General features: G+C 46.1%; 1 protein-coding gene across 7 annotated transcripts in view; it reads right to left on the reverse strand.

Annotated features, from left to right (window-relative positions):
* Positions 1-2,248: 2,248 nt before the first annotated feature.
* Positions 2,249-19,682, reverse strand: part of PBX2 (PBX homeobox 2) — a 45,685-nt gene continuing 28,251 nt past the window's right edge. For 3 of the 7 annotated variants that reach the window (XM_063938171.1, XM_063938175.1, XM_063938176.1), the window contains exons 2-10: positions 16,863-16,936; positions 8,263-8,528; positions 7,102-7,292; positions 6,828-6,963; positions 6,534-6,687; positions 4,683-4,771; positions 4,349-4,432; positions 4,174-4,245; positions 2,249-3,334 (exon numbers count right to left, since the gene is read on the reverse strand). In XM_063938171.1, coding sequence (XP_063794241.1) covers positions 3,242-3,334; positions 4,174-4,245; positions 4,349-4,432; positions 4,683-4,771; positions 6,534-6,687; positions 6,828-6,963; positions 7,102-7,292; positions 8,263-8,528; positions 16,863-16,936 — 1,159 coding nt within the window. In that variant the 3' untranslated portion in view covers positions 2,249-3,241. The remainder of the gene's footprint in view (positions 3,335-4,173; positions 4,246-4,348; positions 4,433-4,682; positions 4,772-6,533; positions 6,688-6,827; positions 6,964-7,101; positions 7,293-8,262; positions 8,529-16,862; positions 16,937-19,682) is intronic. The other 4 variants (XM_063938172.1, XM_063938177.1, XM_063938173.1 and 1 more) reach the window with 4 other exon arrangements.

A 19,682-nucleotide genomic window follows, 5' to 3' on the forward strand; every position in this document is an offset into this window, starting at 1 on the left:
CAAGGATAAATAACAACATGGTCTACATACAACAAACCTGAGATCACGTGGCCATGTGAAGTCACCCGGTCACACAAGGCTTCTAAAATACATATAACACAGACAGCAGTCACCACATTATACAGATCTGCAACCGATTTGACAACACAGGGTCAGAACGATAGGGCAGATCTGGAAGCTTGGCTATTGGACCAAAGAAATCTATCCCAAGTGGATCTTAACCAAGAATCCTGGGCCAATATGGACAACCTTTAGAAGATCTCATGTTGGGGACCGCTCAGCTACACATGACGTAAGACCACATATTCCGATGCAGCGCACCCATCATCAGCCTAACATTGAGCATTTCCCTGTGCACCCGTATGGAGAAAGTGCACAATGTAGGGCATCGTTGGCATTTAATTAATTCGTCCCCTACGTATGGTCCGTTTAAGGGCACAAGCTGGAAAGCAGCCAATTATCTGCACATAACGAAGACAATAGCCTGACCCTCCACTTTTATTTTACCCCAAGCCTAATGCCCCAGCATCCCTCCAGCCAGAGACCGCTCATTCCAGCCGCAACATAAGAGGCCGTGTAACTACCAAGAACGGACTTATCCCTTTATCACCTAAATTAGTAGGAACTCATAATACACATCACTCATAGCTGCACAGAACACAGTCACATATGCTGCATCCGCAGTGGTGAGGGGGTTAATGGAAGGGGAGGGGGGGGGGGGGGCTCTTATACAAAGGAAACTAAAGACAGTGACAGTTGCCATGGAAACCAGGGAGGCAATTTCTAAAATCATTAGAAGACAGTGAGGTGGGGGTTGGGGGGGTTGCGGGAAGAGGGATAAACAGATTGGAGACAGGGATTACAGGAGCTGGGATGGGAGTTTGCAAAATAGGCTGAGAATGGGGTTGTGGGGTGAGGTGTGTTTTATATTGTGACAGAAAGTTAAGAGGTAAGATGGCGGCTTGGGGGACGGAGGGGAAGCCACTGCGGAGGATCCAGGGAATAAAAGAGGCAACAAAGATACTGTTTCTTAGTGATTCCTTTTTAATAAATGTGAAAGAAAAAAGAAAAGAAAAACCTGATTCTAACCCCCCCCCCCCCCTCCAAAAAAAAAAAAAGTTCAATGAAATCAAAAATACCACCCCAACAAAAATAGGAGGAGCACAAAGTAATAATGGTAATACAGGTAACAAATATTCTTCTCTACACATAGCTTTCTATTGCCCAGAAGCCAGGCCGGAGCCGGTAGTACAGGGGAGAGGGGACTTTGTGTACATAAGATAATCGCTCTACGCAGACACGCACATACCTGTATATTATATACATACACTCACTACATTATATACACTGGCCAGAGCTGCTTATTTATCAGGACTATATGTTGGCCTAAATGGATTATGCCATCTGATCAAAACGGGATAATCCAGCGCTTGTGGCCAAACCGGCCCATGTGGACGGCCTTTGGTAGCCTGTTACTGTAGCAGCCAAACTATACACACATCGGGACGATATACGTTAGGTCGCTTGGCAACGCACGATGTATATATAGATGTGTGGCTTTTCTTACCAAATTTCAGTATTCAATAAATCACTTTATTTACCTGGGAGCTGAATGTAAACTGATAATCCAGCTTCTCCCTGACTGTAATAGATTTCAACAATAATAGTATATTTGTCTGTTTTTCAGACCAAGGCTACTGATCAAATAAAGGTGTGTATATATTGGTTGCTATGGGTTTCAGCGCATTTTACTATCTCTCCTGTTCATATAACTGCTCCAAATGTTTTGATTTCAGAAACTTAGTTTAAAAAAAAAAAAAAAGACGTTTTTATTGAACGTATTACAATTATTTGTCAATCATTGTAGTTTGGCTTGAAGAAATATTACCAAATACTAGAATACATTAAGTTTTGCAGCATTCGGGATCTATGTATATCTGACTGGTAACATATATACAAATGTGCCTTTACAAGTACTACATCCGCTCCTAAACATCCATTCACACATCCAGTCCTACAAACATTCCCCCTCTCCTAGTCTGTAACTTTTCCTCCAACTGCAAAGTGAAAAATAAACTGCACCCTCCCCACCCCCATAAACGCAAAAATCCTAAAACCAACCGTATTCATAACCCAGCACCCCAAAAAAAAAAAAAAAAAGAATTTGGGGAGTGAAAGGGACAGAGGGAGACAAAATTCTCACGCACCTCACTGCCACCCCCCGTGCAGAAGTGAGAGATAATATATATATATATATATAATTTTATTTTTTTTTCCCTTCGGAGGTAGTCAAACTTGCGAACACGTGAACAAAAAGAAAACTCAGAAAAGAAAAAGAAAAAAAGTCTTCTCTATTGGTTATGTGAGCCGCTATGAGGTAATAATGCTGTTCTTTGATTGGCTGAGCCTCAAAGGATTCTGGGTAGACTCTGGAGGGAAGGAGTGAGGAGATTTAAAGTCTTATTTACTTTGTTTATCTCCCCCTTGTAGCTCTTTTGTGTTCTTGTTTTTATTTTTTTATTCCTGTATCCGTTTCGCTCCTCCTCATTTTGCTTCTCCGCACCCCTTTAACTTCCCCCGAGTTCAAGGTAATCCTTTTAGTCTCTTAGGTTTGCTGCCTTATGTAACCGTCTCTTTGCCTCTTTAATACACTCTTGTCTTCCATTTCTAGCGGCAACTCCCCCACTTCCTGGGCTGGATCCACCCCTCTCCCCCCTTTCTCATACATTTTATTACAAATTTTTTTTACAGCCCATAAAAGATATGATTGCGGATTTAATACATTCATTAAGCTCCACCGGAACAGTCTGGAAAGTAAGCAGAATAATAGTCAAAGGTCTCATTCCTTTCAGATCCAGGAAGTGATCTACTTTCCGCATAACCATTTTAAGTGTTCCACACTGACGTGGGTTCCGTTGGAAGGGTGGATGGGATGAGTAGTTGTTATTCTTTGGGTTTCTGTGCCAAGACAATGGGGTTTTAACCAGCTAGGTTATATTTCCAGTGTCAGCACTCCATTTAAGAGGCTTATAACCTCACTTGGTTTTCATAAACCTTTTTATGGAAGAATTGTGGAAGTGAGGGCCATGTTGGACAGAGTGGTAAGGAGAGGCAGGGGTAAGAGTAGAGAGAGCTCTCACACTCTCTCCCATCTAGAACCAGGTTACGGAGTTCAGTTCACGAAGAGACTGTTGTTTGCTGGAGGGGTGTTTGGGGAGAAGCTCAGAGAGGAGGAGAGTGCTCAGTTAGACGTGTCTGAGTGTACACTGCCTGGTCCTTCTGTTGGAGAAGTGACAGACGAGGGGGTAACGGCTTCTTGCCACCCTCCATTGGCCTGGAAAACATGAACAGATCATTAGATTAGAAGGAGAGCAGAGACTTATTGTTTTACCCTCATTTATCTCCTATGATACAAGTCTAGGAAATGAACTATGGTGGCACAGACCAACTGTTCACTGCATCCGATTTAGAGGACCTGCGATTTCTTGTGCTCCATAAAAGGTACCTTCATTCAAGTATGCCCCAAGCAATTAACAAAATTTGGTCAATATGGCTAGATAACCCCTTGAAAAACGTATCATGAATTATGTTGAGTGAATTGGGAAGGAATAAGTATGTAAGGTGGAATATATGGGATGGGTTGGATTAGGTAAGGTGATTGTTCAGGCGGGTTGGGGAAGGGCCAGCTGAGGCAGGATGAGGAAGGGCCAGCTGAGGTGGGGCAGGGAAACTTACATTGTGACAGCAGATAAGAGCCACTTGGCCCATCTAGTCTGCCCATGTACACACACACTTACACATTAGGATACGTTTTTTGTTGTGAGCCAATTAACCTACCAGTATATTTTTGGATTGTGGAAGGAAACCCGAGTACCCAGAGGAAACCCACGCAAGCACAGGGAGAATATACAAACTCCACACAGTTAGGGCCATGATGTGAATCAAACCCATGACCTCAGTGCTTTGAGGCAGTAATGCTAACCATTACACCAGCTGGAAAGTGCCGGGTGCGGCACTGAAGGGGGCCTGCTTAGGCGGGCAGGCAAGGGTTGTCCAAGGCAAAATCAATAAGGTGGGATGGAAGAAAGGTGTTAGTGGAGGTTGGTTGGGACAGGGCAATGTAAGTAAAGGCTGGGTAGGATGGAGTTAGGTACATTACAAATAAGTTTTCACCTTTGTTTCCCATGTTTTTCCCTCTTCTTTGTTCCCTACTCCCTTCCCCATCTGACCTGTTTTCTGATTGTTCTGTATTTAAAATTTTCAATAAAATACATATAAAAAAAACATTAATCACACACACATGCTATTTATACATTAATAACATTTTAAACCCTTGAATTCATTTTACCCGGATCTCCCGAGGGCTGTACATCTGATTTGCTCCTAATGTGTCACTGTAACCAGGACCCATTGTGTGACGTAAGGACTCCACCTTGGAGAGAATAAACATCATAGGGTGAGGACAATTTGATCGTTAACTAAGCATAAAGAAAAAGGAGGCGGAAGAAAAGGAAAATATAAAACGTGGAGTAGGTAAAATAAAAAGGACTGATGGAGGAAGTACACCTGGACAACACTCAAACAGGAGAGGAAATCTCAAACACAATAGGTGGAATGGAGCCGAGGAGCAAGGAAAGCACAACAGAAAATTATAATAGCACTGGAGGGGACCTAAAACTGACCTGTGAGGGGGGATAAGAATCCCCGTTTAAGCCCTGCATCGCCATGAACATGTCATTAGATCCAGACAAGTTGAATGAGCCACCAGAACCTGAGAGAAGAACGAGATAGAGGAGAAAAATAGAGGATTGAGGAAGCAAAGTGGTGGAGCTCAAGATTAAGGATTGCAAAGGCAAAGATGTGGATGTCAAGTAGCAGATGAAGTTTTAAAGAACGTGGAGTGCAAGGTTCACAGGGTGACAGGAAGTATAGCGGTAGAGTGCAAGGGTCAGAAAGTAACGGGGGGGGGGGGGGGGGGGCACAGGAGGTAAAGCAGCACAGTGCAAGGTTCAGGGGGTGACAGGAGGTAAAGCAGCACAGTGCAAGGTTCAGAGGGCAACAGGAGATAGAGCAGCACAGAGCAAGGTTCAGAGGGCATCAGGAGGTAAAGCAGCACAGTGCAAGGTTAAGGGGGCAACAGGAGGTAAAGCAGCACAATGCAAGGTTTAGAGGGCAACAGGAGGTAAAGCAGTGGAGTGCAAGGTTCACGGGGTCATGGAGGTAAAATGGCAGAGTGAAATGTTCAGAGGGTCAAAGTTGTATGGTTGTAAGGCGCAAAGTTTGCAGAGATAAAGCGTTTCATAGAGATAAAGTGTTTGGGAGTTTAAGGTTCAGAAGGCAACAGGCAGTAAAGCAGCAGAGTGCAAGGTTCATGGGGTTCACAGGAGGTAAAATGGCAGAATACAAGGTTCAGAGGGTAACAGGAGATAAAGAGGTGGAGTGAAAGGTTCATGGGGTCACATGACGTAAAGCGGTGGATTGCAGGGATCAGAGGATCACAGGAGGTAAAGCGGTGGAGTGCAAGAATCAGAGGGTCACAGGAGGTAAAGCAGTGGAGTGCGGGGATCAGAGGGTCACAGGAGGTAAAGCAGTGGAGTGCGGGGATCAGAGGGTCACAGGAGGTAAAGCAGTGGAGTATGAGTTTCAGAGGGTCACAGGAGGTAAAGCAGAAGAGTAGGGAGGGTCACAGGAGGTAAAGCAGTGGAGTAGGGAGGGTCACAGGAGGTAAAGCAGTGGAGTAGGGAGGGTCACAGGAGGTAAAGCAGTGGAGTAGGGAGGGTCACAGGAGGTAAAGCAGTGGAGTAGGGAGGGTCACAGGAGGTAAAGCAGTGGAGTAGGGTCACAGGAGGTAAAGCAGTGGAAAGTAGAGTTCAGAGGGTCACAGAAGGTAAAGCGGTGGATTGCAATGTTCAGAGGGTCACAGAAGGTAAAGCAGTGGAGTACGAGTTTCAGGGTGTCACAGGAGGTAAAGCAGTGGAGTAGGGAAGGTCACAGGAGGTAAAGCAGTGGAGTAGGGAGGGTCACAGGAGGTAAAAGCAGTACAGTACGGATGTTCACCGGGTTACAGGAGGTAAAGAAGTTGCATACGGAGGTTTACAGAGATAAAGTGTTGGAGTTGAAGGGTCACAAAAGTGAAGCGGTTGAGTGCAAGATTCAGAGGTATAAAGAATGTAGATTTGGTGAGGATTGTGTTGCATTTGGAAGGTAGACCATTGGAGATGGGTGAGGGGTTTTTGTTAGAATTACAGGCGCATATATGTCAATGGAATGGTTGGAGAAGAAGCACACAGCAAGGGTGAAGGAAGGAGTTTTGGCATGTAAATGGCAGAATGAGAGCAGAGAATTGAGAAGGAACAAAGAACAGTAGTTAGATGGGACAACAGCCTAAAGTTACGGGTAAGTTACTTAGCTGCCCAGGTGCAGGGTGACTTTACATAGGGGTTTTTTATCTATATAGTGTAAAGTGGCAGCTCTAGAGCTCATTTTCATGGAGTAGTCATCCCTTCTTGCCAAAAGCGTAGATGATAACCTACCTGCAGAAGTTGGGGTTGTTGGAGAATTGGCTCCACTATGTCCTCCCTGCGTCACAGTAACGGCTGTCTTCACCGCATAGATATTGGCTTCCTCTTGGAATTTTCCAATGTTTTTCTTGTACCTAATTCTTTTATTCCCAAACCAGTTTGACACCTGTGTGAAGGAAATGGGGCACATAATGCACACATTTTATGTTGACGTAGACACCACTGCATATATTCTATAATGACTACAGTAAGGGCACGGTGATGCAATGCTGACAACAGTTACCCTATGTAATGACATCATTTTACCTGTGATACGGTTATCCCACATTTCTTTGCCAACTCCTCTTTTGCTTCTTCGCTAGGGTAAGGGTTACTTAGGTGCGAGTAGAAGTACTCATTCAGGACTTCTGTGGCCTGCTTGCTGAAGTTCCTCCTCTTCCGCCTAAGAAAAGCACAGGTAATCATATATATCCGGAGGAAGTCAAACGTTCTTCTCAAAGCCACTAAGAAGTCTACACTGCTCCAAAATAACCTAGCAGTAAGTTTACATGAATAAAGATCTAGCACACTGTCCACATACCGCGCATCTAAGAACCGAGAGCGAAGGATCATGACGGCTTCACACGTGCTTTGCTTCAGCTGCATTTGGATTGAACTGAATTTTCGGTGGATGATCCCCACCATCCTCTCAATCTCTTTGGGGGAGATGGGTCGGGTCCGGCTCTGTTCCCTCAACAGATTCATGACGTGTGTTGTGAATTCGTTACACGCCTGAGATAAGAAGTGCAAAGAAGGGGACAAGCATTGAAAATATAGTCTAAATAACGTAGACTAATTGGGGTTACACTACATGGCCAAATGTATGTGGACTTCCCTTGTATTTGGCCATTTTAGCCAAACCCATTGCCAGATAATGCATAAAATCAAGAATAGAGCCATGCAATCTCTACAGTCCTACATTGGCAGTAGAGTCATACTGAAGAGCTCAGTGACTTTCATCATGGCACAGTCGTAGGATGCCACCTTTCCAACCTATGAGACTGGCAAATTGCTGCCGTGCTAGAGCTGTGGAGTGGAAACATCTAGGAGGAAAACAGCTCAGCCTTGTATATTACACATAGTCACAACGAATGGAACTTCCAGGTGCTGGAACGCGTAGAATTCATGTACCCACAGTTGCAACACTCTATACTACCGTCAGCTCATAAACTGGTCATCGTCAGGTTGATAGCTTGAAGCTAGGCTTGGAAGATGCCAAGACAACGCCTCTTGCCAAAATGCTGTAAACTTTGGTGGAGGAGGAAGAACGGTCTGGGACTGTTCTTCCCTGTTTGGCCGGGGCCACTTAGTTCCATTGAAGGGAAATCTTGATTCTACAGTATACCAGGATATTCTATAGATTTCTGTCCTTCCAACTGAGGCAAGAGAGAAGGCCCGTTCCTGTTCCAGCATGACAATGGCCCCATGCACAGAATAAGGGCCAAACAAAATGGATTTGCAGAGTCTTCAATCACATCTGTTGAGCCTATCCCTGGTGCCCAACATCAGTGCCCAATCTCATTAGCACTCTTGTGACTGAACGGATGTCAATCTTTTGAGCCATACTCCAATATATAGTGGGAAGCTATGTTAATGCCTATGGTTTTGGAAAGAGATGTGACATAAGCACACATTAGTGCAACGCTCAGGTGTCCACATATGTTTCGCCGTCTAGTGTATATATAAATTCACCACCTCCTACCTCACTCTTCTTCCCCCTCACCTGCTCATACTTCTCCAGCTCCGCATGGTAAATCTGCCTGATCTGGGACAGTTTGTTCCTGTAATCCGAGTGCTCTATAGAGTTATCAGGAGAGACCCCACCGGAGGCTGCCGCTGCTGCGGCGGCTGCTGCGGAACCCCCTCCTTTCTCTGGGCCTGCTACTCCCTCCGCAAGAAGCATATTGTCCAAACGCATCAACTGCGGATCAACGGGCTCCTCTTCCTGATTGTTCCGGATACTCAGACCTGTGGAGGAGGAGAAAAATATTCAGGTAGGTACAAGTAGGGTGCATAATGAAAAATACAATTTAAGGGTATTAAAATAAAAAATAAATAAAAAAAAAACACAAGTAATGAAGGTGTGCTCAGCCGTGTGTAATGTGCAGGAGGGGTGTGGCGGTTATACAATGGGGGAGACACGCTTGGGCGACTTCTGCGATGCACAGAGCGCTTGGATAAAAAGCCATTCTTAGTTTAATGCCAGCTGTCTGTTTAATGGTGAAGTACAAGGGAATGCAATTCAGCGCGATATGCTGCAGGACTTCGTCACGATTCTCAGCTGTGCCCGTATCGGCAAATTGCCTAATGCCAGCAGAACACAATATGCTGTTCCGGAACAGTGCCTCGCGTCATTGTCGGGAATCGAATTCCCCCTTGTGTGTATTTTCACTTTATATGTGAAGGCAGATTGGCATTATTAGTACATGAGAAGAAGCGCGTGCAGGTCATACCTACCTATGTGTCTGTCTGTTTTTGCCCAGTTTTGTTCTATTCCTTTTGTTCTAATTGTAAAGCGCAACGGAATATGCTGCGCTATATAAGAAACTGTTAATAAATAATACAGCTCTGCATTTTAGCGATATCTCTCAGGACTCTATGCGCACATCCATGCAAAGGGGGCGTGGTCACACTATGGTAGGAGTGTGGCCAAATCATGCTCCAAAACAGCAAGGTCGGCCTTTGACCTCTCTACCCTAAAAAAACATCCACGCATTGCCGCACACAACGGTCTCTGGTACAGTGGCGGCAATAGCAGGCGGACATGCATCGTGTGGGCCAATGGAAGGTGTAAAGGGGTGTTCTTGTTTGAAAACCACCTTTTGACAGTTATTGTCTAGGTCGAACACTATTGGTCGACAGTAAATAGGTCGACAGGATTTCTAGGTCATGGTCTCTAGGTTGACCTGAACAAGGTCGACATGAGAATTTTTTTTGGGGGGTGGGGTGTCTTTCTCCATAGAGTGACCGGGAACCCCAATTAGTGCACCGTGTTCGCTCGCCATGCTTTGGGCAAGGTGCCTCGCTGCGCTTGGCACAGGTTACTGTTCCCAGTTGTAGTCCACGTGGATCGTAAAGTATGAACAAGTAAAAAAAATGAACAAAATATTGTGAAAAACTCATGTCGACCTAGTACCTAGCCGACCTAGAAACCCTGTCGACCAATAGTGGTCAACCAAGACATTGTCGACCTAAGTGTGGTCGACCTAGAGACTGGATTACAGTGTAAAAACAAAGCAGCCAGTATTTACCCTGCTCAGAAACAAAATAACTCACCCAAATCTAACTCTCTGCACGTTATATCTGCCCCACCCGCAGTGCACATGGGGGGGGGGGGGGGGTCATTCCGAGTTGATCGCTAGCTGTTTTTTGCAGCCGTGCGAATGCATAGTTGCCGCCCACCCTTCTGAGGAACCCCTTTCAGACAGCAATCTCACATCTGCAGGAAGGAAAGCCTAAGGTCCATTTATAAGCATTGGTGTGACTGGAATTCCACGGCAGCTCGCCTGGAGCCCTGGAAAGCTACGTTTTCTTACATTATCCCTGTGATAATCTCTGCATTATCCTGCTAAATTTCACCCATTATCCTTAACACACACACACACACACACAAACACTCATTAGATCCACCATTTCCTGTCTGTACAGCCCTTCCCCCCTCTCAGCCAATCCCCACACTCAGACAAGCAGAGGCTCCCAGCCACCGTCGCTATGGAGACGACCTAGCGACGACCTTTTCTCCCGCCACAGCAACAGCAGAGGAAACATGGCTACCATAGCAACCAGGGAGGGGAGGGGTGCAAGATGGGCGAAAGAAAATTGGGAGAAATAGGGGAACTGGTGACTAGGAAAGGAAAGGGGCAGATGTGATCACAGGCAGGGGAACATGTTGTGTGAAGGAGTGTGCAAACGTAATCAGAAATTACACACACACACACACACACACACACACACATAGTACAATCAGACTTGAAAAGGAAATACTCCAACATATTGCATATTTTTGTGGCGTTGTTCCTTTTATTTTTTTTCCCATCTAGTTTTGTCTTTTTATAATATTCATTTATTGCCTGTTCTTAAAAAGTGGAAAAGCTGAAGAAAACCACCAGCACCATGGAGGCTTATGGATGAGGTTGTGGGATATCCATTGGCTGAATTAGAAACATTGGGCAAATGTATAAATGTATTAACCTGGAGAAGGGATAAAGAAGTGATAAGTGCAAGGTGATACCACACCAGCCAATCAGCTACTAACGGTCATTTTTCAAATCCGTATTGATTGGCTGGTGCGTTACACCTTGCGCTTTTCAGTGGTTTATCACTTCTTCAGGTTAAGAAATCTGTCCCACTTTCCAAAATGTCAGAATATCAGATGGGCTACGTGGAATGTTAGCGCTTTGTGGGAGAAAGAGCGCAATGCCAAAAGTCTGAGTATAACAACATCAGGAAGCAGACAGTAAAGGTAGTGGTGGAGGGTTCAGTATGATCTCCCGACAGAATTCCGACAGCCCCCCAGTAAGCCTCCTAACCCTAACCCTCCCTGGAGGTGCCTAAACCTAACCCTCCCTTCCCGGTAAAAACCCTAACCTTCCCAGCCCTGCAACCTTACCACCCTTGACCTGCCTAAACCTAACCTCCCCACCCCCATCCCCGCGGTAGGACACCAGCGTGTCCCGCTGTCAGGACGATCGGGAAACCGGCTGCCGGTAATGTGACGCCGACATTGCGTCCTCCTTCAGGATCTCAGCGTCGGTGTGCAGAAGGACTGATGGGTCTTGAACCTTCTATTGCAAAGGACAGCTCTTATCAGCGTTATTAATGCCGGTATGTACCCGTTAAATTGTGGGATGTATGGAATCGCGGATGCAATGCTTCGTATAATCCCACCCACAGCATGTCACATGACAAGAGTAAGCCTTGGAGAGAGATAAAGTACCAGCCAATCAGCTCCTGACATTTTTCAAACACCGCATGTAACACGACAGGAGCCGATTGGCTGGTACTTTATCTCTCTCCAAGGCTTAGTAAATAGACCCCTTAATCGGTATCCGTTCTTTAGGTCAACAGTAATTAGGTCGACCACTATTGGTCGACATGGTCTTTAGGTTGACATGGCAAAGGTCATTTTTTTACTTTTTCATACTTTACGATCCACGTGGACTACAATTGGGAATAGTAACCTGTGCCGAGCGCAGCGGGAGTGTAGTGCGGCACCTTGCCCAAAGCATGGCGCGAGGGGATACGTTGCACTAATTGGGGTTCCCGGTCACTTTCTGAAGAAAACGACACCAACATTTTTTTAAAAACTCATGTTGACTTTTCCAAGTTTACCTGATGACCGTGTCAAACTATTTCAGATGTCGAGCTAATGACTGTCGACCAATGAACCACACACCCCTTAATCTCTCTTCACTTTATCTTTCTTCAATGTTGGATAGATCTTCTCCAGTGACTGAAAGGCCCAAAATCGTAAAAAATAAAGACACCAGTAAGAAAGAGGCATCAGGGGTCACAGAGAGTGGCGCAGTAGGGAAAACAATGAGATATTAACAGATCTAGAACAGTGGTTCCCACACTCGGTCCTCAAGGACCCACAGCAATTCACGTTTTCCAGGTCACCAGCAGGTGCACAGGTGTATTCATTACTCACTAACACATTTTAAAAGATCCACAGGTGGAGCCAATTATAATTCTGTGAGGAAACCTGGAAAACGTGAACTATTGGGGGTCCTTGAGGACAGAGTTTGGGGAACCACTGATCTAGGAAGGAGCAGTGCCAAATGGGAGAGACTAAGAATGGTGCCAGTTAGAAAAGAGTATGAGAAAAAAAAAGGAGGAAAGACAGTACTACAAGTCCCAGCATGCTTCGTCAGAAACTGCTAACCTAATCCTGAATAAAAGAGAGACAGAAACAAAGTCTAATGTCCTTTACGCACATCACTAGCTGGGGAGCCCTGGGAGCAAACGTTGATTAAACAAGGAACTGGCCACATAAGAGGCTTTGTTTGTATGTTCTGGGGGCTGTCCGCCGCTTAACGAGAACTGATTAACGAGCCTCCTTGTTTACACTCCCAGATGAACCAGATTCATAACAGATAATTACACTGCCCCCCTTCCTCACAACCCTGTCACAATTATGTCATTAGCACCAAGATATTAATGAGGGGGACGGGCAGCAGTGTGCCGGGGAAGTCTTTACGAGTTCACACACAGTCACGTGGGCAAGGGTACAGCTGGGAGTGCGGATATAGCACCAGGTAAGTGCCATTGTTCTGGGACATCTTCATTTCATGAGCGCTCGGCAAGCGCCCCTGCCCCAATTTCACAATCAGCACTCATAGTAAGGGGGGCGATTTACTAGGGGCACAATTTTTACGGACAATTTGGTAGTTCCGTGTTCACATCAAATGCCCAGTCATGTCAAGACAGAATGCCAACACCAGCACAGTTGTGGTTTTCTAGGAGCAGAATCCGTTTTATGTGCAGAAACTATCTGGATAAATCCTTAATATTTATGTACTCAAACTGTCACTTTTTGGGGGGTTTGCAGGATCGTTGATGCATGAAAAACAGTCCAAGCTGGATTGTTCAACACCCCTTTCCACTGTGCTCCGGCATTGCCAAAACAAGAAAGCTAATCTGGATATAACCTTTCTGGAGCCGGACGTAGTGACGGAGAGAGAGGAAATTCTGTAGCGCCATAATGTGATGATAAAAAAAAGCTGCATTATTTAACATGGCAAGAACCTTATGTCTCGGCTAAATTACAGGTTCAACTCTAATTCTTATTCGCTGCATTTCAAAACTAAAATAGACAACATTATCAAAACTAAATAATAACTTGGTCCATACAGAACAGCTAACGCCACAGCAGGGGCTATTGCCAGATGAAAAGGGCCACATAAGGCCCCGAGGACACCAGAGAAACAAGCCTGGATTCTATATACACACACAATTTATTCCGCTTTGTCGTGGCTTTTAGACTCGTGAGAGGCTGGCAGCTCCGGCTGTGCCGAAGGGGTGTGGAGCGCAGAGCCAAAGACTGGCACACAGACAGGATGGGGCACAGAGAATGTTTTCTATGGTAGTTACAGCATATAAGTGTGTAGTGCCCAAGACCGGAACATATAGGGTGAGAAGTTTCAAAGCTTGAAGAGAAATAAAATGGAGAGAGATAAAGTACCAACCAATCAGCTCCTAATTGCCACGATACAGACTGTTTGAAAAATTACAGGAGCTGATTGGTTGGTACTTTAGGGGTCTATTTACTATGCCTTGGAGAGAGATAAAGTGGACGGAGAAAAATGACCAACCAATCAGCTCTTAACTGTTATGTTACAGGCTGGGTTTGAAAAATGACAGGAGCTGATTGGCTGGTACTTTATCTCCGTTACTTTATCTCTCTCCAAGGAGTAGTACATAAACCCCTTTATCGCTCTCCAAGGCTTGATAAATCTCCCCCCCTAGAGCAGGTGATTCACTGTAATGATAAATTACAAGTTAAAAAAATATATATATATATATATATATATACATATACACACATATATATATATATATATATATATATATACACAAAAAAAAAAACCCATACAATAGAAAACAGGAGTTTAGTGGGATGAAATGTAGACATAAAGGAAACATGACACAGGTATTAATGGTGCATGGAAAGAAAGGGATAAAGAAGAGAATAAAAGACAGGGCATTAATGAAGAAGAAGAGAGAAGGGAGAAAGCACAAGACTGCTGTGTGCAGTGTTAGACATTTGATCCGGCGCCCTCCCCCCTCTCCATTACCAGCCTCACAGTAGGGGGGGGGGGGGGGCGGGGGGGACTCCCTTTAAATAGGAGTAGAGGAGGAGGAGAGGAGGAAAATACAGAGTGCATGATCCTTTATTGTTATACAAATGAAAGAATGGCCTAATCTACGCTATCAGCGACCTACCGCCATACAGTATGGGACATGTGCCGTTTCCCAGGCACATAAGGGAGCTATTGAGGCTAATATGATAGCAAATAGCAAACAGCGCTCTAAAGGAGGCCAGTAACCTAGAAATCAAGGTGGGGTCCTGCACACATACACACAGAAAATACACTACACTGGGAACCATCTCCCAGAGACTCACAACAAAGGCCTGCCGTCACAGCACAATTCAGATTAAGCGCCGCAGATTCCAAAAAACATTTTTTTATTAATTTTTTTAACTATAGAGATTGCAAAAGACCCCGGAGTAGCAACTCGCAACAGTAGTGAAAAGTTAAGCTGCGGCAACATTTTGGACTAATTGTATTTTTGCTCTGAGGGGGAATGTTTCTCGCACCTCGGATTTCTGCTTTTGCTTCACCTTCCGACGGAACGCCGATTTAACAATGTACTTGCAAATTCACCTAAGTTTTAGTCTATGACTCGAGCTTGCATGGCAATGCGTTGTGAGACAGAGGTGGAATTGCACCGGGAATATTTGAGATCAATTAACGCTGGCAAAACATGGAACATTTGGCTGACAAAAGTGGAAAGAAGTGAATATTCTGAGGAACAGTTTAAACATGTCACTGCTCAACAGCCCCTGCAAGCACCCAAGTGTTTTGAGGATGCACAAGAACGGGAGTTAATACATCAGTGATTAGACGTCATTTTTGCGTAATCCTAACGCAGTCACTTTGGTTGTTGGCAGCTGTCTAGGTCAGCGTCTAGGTGGGGCTCCAAGACGCACCTAATGAAAAACTATAGCACCCCCAACCAAGGGCATAGCTACCATAGGTGCAGAGAGTGCAGTTGCTTTGGCGCCCAGAGCTGAGAGGGGCCACCTTCCCTGTCACAGTTACATGTGTTATATACATGGATGTTTCTACCATAGGTGCAGGGAGTACAGCTGCTATGGGGCCCAGAGCTGAGAGGGTCCACCTTCCCTGTCACAGTTACATGTGTTATATACAAGGTGTAGCTACCATAGGTGCAGGGAGAGCAGCTGCTATTGGGGCCCAGAGCTGAGAGGGGCCACCTTCCCTGTCACAGTTACATGTGTTATATACAGGGTGCAGCTACCATAGGTGCAGGGAGTACAGCTGCTATGTCGCCCAGAGCTGAGAGAGGTCACCTTCCCTGTCACAGTTACATGTGTTATATACAAGGTGTAGCTACGATAGGTGCAGGGAGAGCAGCTGCTATTGGGGCCCAGAGCTGAGAGCGGCCACCTTCCCTGTCACAGTTACATGTGTTATATACAGGGTGCAGCTACCATAGGTGCAGGGAGTACAGCTGCTATGTCGCCCAGAGCTGAGAGAGGTCACCTTCCCTGTCACAGTTACATGTGTTATATACAAGGTGTAGCTACGATAGGTGCAGGGAGAGCAGCTGCTATTGGGGCCCAGAGCTGAGAGGGGCCACCTTCCCTGTCACAGTTACATGTGTTATATACAGGGTGTAGCTACCGTAGGTGCAGGGAGTGCAGCTGCTATGGGGCCCAGAGCTGAGAGGGGCCACCTTCCCTGTCACAGTTACATGTGTTATATACATGGGTGTGGCTACCGTAGGTGCAGGGAGTGCAGCTGCTATGGGGCCCAGAGCTGAGAGGGGCCACCTTCCCTGTCACAGTTACATGTGTTATATACATGGGTGTGGCTACTGTAGGTGCAGGGAGTGCAGCTGCTATGGGGCCCAGAGCTGAGAGGGGCCACCTTCCCTGTCACAGTTACATGTGTTATATACATGGGTGTGGCTACCGTAGGTGCAGGGAGTGCAGCTGCTATGGGGCCCAGAGCTGAGAGGGGCCACCTTCCCTGTCACAGTAACATGTGTGCCCCAACCACACACTCTAATCTCATTGGTAAATCACTCTCAAATTTATTCAAACTACTGTTTCAAGTAAAGCCACTTTCTCCAGCGCTGGCTATCTGGCACAGCACTACCTCCTTGCGCCCACCGACACTACATGACAGAGGCCACGTCTGTAACCTCAGTTACCATAGTAGCCAGTGGGAGAGGTTATAGAGCAACGTGCGTGCACCGCCTGTTTGGTGCCCCCACGCTGGCTGTCACAGAGCAGTTAAAATGGATTCCTGCCAGAAGAAAGCAAGCCTGCTGAGTGCATAGAAATACCAGAGCAGCAAGAGGTACATAGCGTGCCCAGGAGAAGGGTCCGAAATCCAGGACTGTCAGCAACTGTGTCAATGGAATTGTGTCCCCTGGAGGGTGTAGTGGTGTTGGGGCTGGCAGAGGTCACCATTGGCAATTATAATAAAACGAAAAGGAGGAAGAGGAGGAAAACAATCAGAAGATACAGGATACGATGTCAGCACTGACCTGTCTTCTCTTTGATTTCGCACAGGACACTGAAGAGAGCTGGTTTCATCCTGTGGCAGTTCAAGGCGTGTTTCCTATACAGGAATAAGGGGAGACATCATTAATGTACAGATACAGCATAGCGCATTCATTATTAGCAAATATACTCTGTATCAAGAGTCAACGTGCCTTTATACAGTGTCGTGTGTGGGAAATACGCAGCGTGATCATCATCCGGATGTACACAGAGCAGTCTCCTTATTAGCTATAGGTACTCTGCACCATTATATACAGCAGCGTGATCATCATCCGGATGTACACAGAGTAGTCTCCTTATTAGCTATAGGTACTCTGCATCATTATATACAGCAGCGTGATCATCATCCGGATGTACACAGAGCAGTCTCATTATTAGCTATAGGTACTCTGCACCATTATATACAGCAGCGTGATAATTATCCGGATGTACACAGAGCAGTCTCCTTATTAGCTATAGGTACTCTGCACCATTATATACAGCAGCGTGATCATCATACGGATGTACACAGAGCAGTCTCATTAGCTATAGGTACTCTGCATCATTATATACAGCAGTGTGATAATAGGATTTTTATACCTACCGATAAATCCTTTTCTCCTAGTCCGTAGAGGATGCTGGGGACTCCAAAAGGACCGTGGGGTATAGACGGGACCGACAGGAGACATGGGCACACTATAAGACTTTGAATGGGTGTGAACTGGCTCCTCCCTCTATGCCCCTCCTCCAGACCTCAGTTATAGGAACTGTGCCCAGGGAGACGGACATTTCGAGGAAAAGGATTTTTGTTAAACTAAGGGTGAGATACACACCAGCTCACACCACAAACACACCGTACAACTGGATTAGCAGGAATACCAGATAACAGTATGAACGAAAACAGCAACCAGCTGAACATAACCAATACACAACCCTCGTGTAACCGAAAACAACAACTGCAAGTAACCGTACGCACTGGGATGGGCGCCCAGCATCCTCTACGGACTAGGAGAAAAGGATTTACCGGTAGGTATTAAAATCCTATTTTCTCTTACGTCCTAGAGGATGCTGGGGACTCCAAAAGGACCATGGGGTCTATACCAAAGCTCCAGACCGGGCGGGAGAGTGCGGACGACTCTGCAGCACCGATTGAGCAAACATGAGGTCCTCATCAGCCAGGGTATCAAACTTGTAGAACTTGGCAAAAGTGTTTGAACCCGACCACGTAGCTGCTCGGCAAAGCTGAAGTGCCGAGACCCCTCGGGCAGCCGCCCAAGATGAGCCCACCTTCCTGGTAGAATGGGCCTTTACTGACTTCGGCAACGGCAATCCAGCCGAAGAATGAGCGTGCTGAATCATATTACAAATCCAACGTGCAATAGTCTGCTTGGAAGCAGGATTTCCAATCTTGTTGGAAGCATACAGGACAAACAGTGTTTCCGTTTTCCTAACAAGAGCCGTCCTTTTCAAAGCTCTTACGACATCGAGAGATTTTGGCACCGCCACGGCATCCGTAGCCACAGGCACCACAATAGGTTGATTTATGTGAAACGTAGAAACCACCTTCGGCAGAAATTGTTGACGAGTCCTCAATTCCGCTCTATCCACATGGAAAATCAAATATGGGCTCTTGTGAGACAAAGCCGCCAATTCCGACACCCGTCTGGCGTACGCCAAGGCCAAAAGCATGACCACTTTCCAAGTGAGAAATTTCAACTCAACCTTTCGCAAAGGTTCAAACCAGTGAGACATAAGAATTTGTAACACCACGTCAAGATCCCACGGTGCCACGGGTGGCACAAACGGAGGATGGATATGCAGCACTCCCTTCACGAAAGTCTGAACCTCAGGAAGGGCGGCCAATTCTTTTTGAAAGAAAATAGATAAAGCCGAAATTTGCACTTTGATGGAACCCAATTTCAGGCCTGCATCCACGCCTGCCTGCAAAAAATGGAGGAAACGACCCAGCTGAAACTCCTCCGCAGGAGCTTTCTTGACTTCACACCAAGATACACATTTTCTCCAAATACGGTGATAATGCTTCGCCGTGACCTCCTTTCTAGCCTTAAGGAGAGTGGGGATGACTTCCCCGGGAATACCCTTTCGAGCTAGGATTTGGCGTTCAACCTCCACGCTGTCAAACGCAGCCGCGGTAAGTCCTGAAATACGCATGGCCCCTGCAGCAACAGGTCCTCTCTGAGAGGAAGCGGCCAAGGATCTTCTATGAGCAATTCCTAAAGATTCGGATACCAGGCCCTCCGTGGCCAATCTGTAACGACAAGTACTGCCGGAACCCTTGTTCGTCTTATAATCCTCAACACTTTTGGAATGAGAGAAAGTGGAATGAACACATAGACCGACTGAAACACCCACGGAGTTACCAGGGCGTCCACTGCACTGGCTTGGGGGTCCCTTGACCTGGAACAATACCTCGGAAGCTTCTTGTTGAGGCAAGACGCCATCATGTCTATTTGAGGAATTCCCCAATGTCTTGTCACTTCTGCAAATACCTCTTGATGAAGAGCCCACTCTCCAGGATGGAGATCGTGTCTGCTGAGGAAGTCTGCTTCCCAGTTGTCCACGCCCGGAAGGAAGACTGCTGACAGAGCGCTCACGTGCTTCTCCGCCCAGCGGAGAACTCTTGTGGACTCCGCCATCGCCGCTCTGCTCTTTGTTCCGCCCTGGTGGTTTACGTACGCTACCACAGTTACGTTGTCCGACTGAATCACGACAGGTAGACCTCGAAGCAGGTGTTCCGCTTGCAGAAGGCCGTTGTAAATGGCTCTTAACTCCAGAACGTTTATGTGGAGACAAGTTTCCTGGCT

This window comes from Pseudophryne corroboree, chromosome 8 (genome assembly GCF_028390025.1).
Source record: "Pseudophryne corroboree isolate aPseCor3 chromosome 8, aPseCor3.hap2, whole genome shotgun sequence".
NCBI lineage: Eukaryota > Metazoa > Chordata > Amphibia > Anura > Myobatrachidae > Pseudophryne > Pseudophryne corroboree.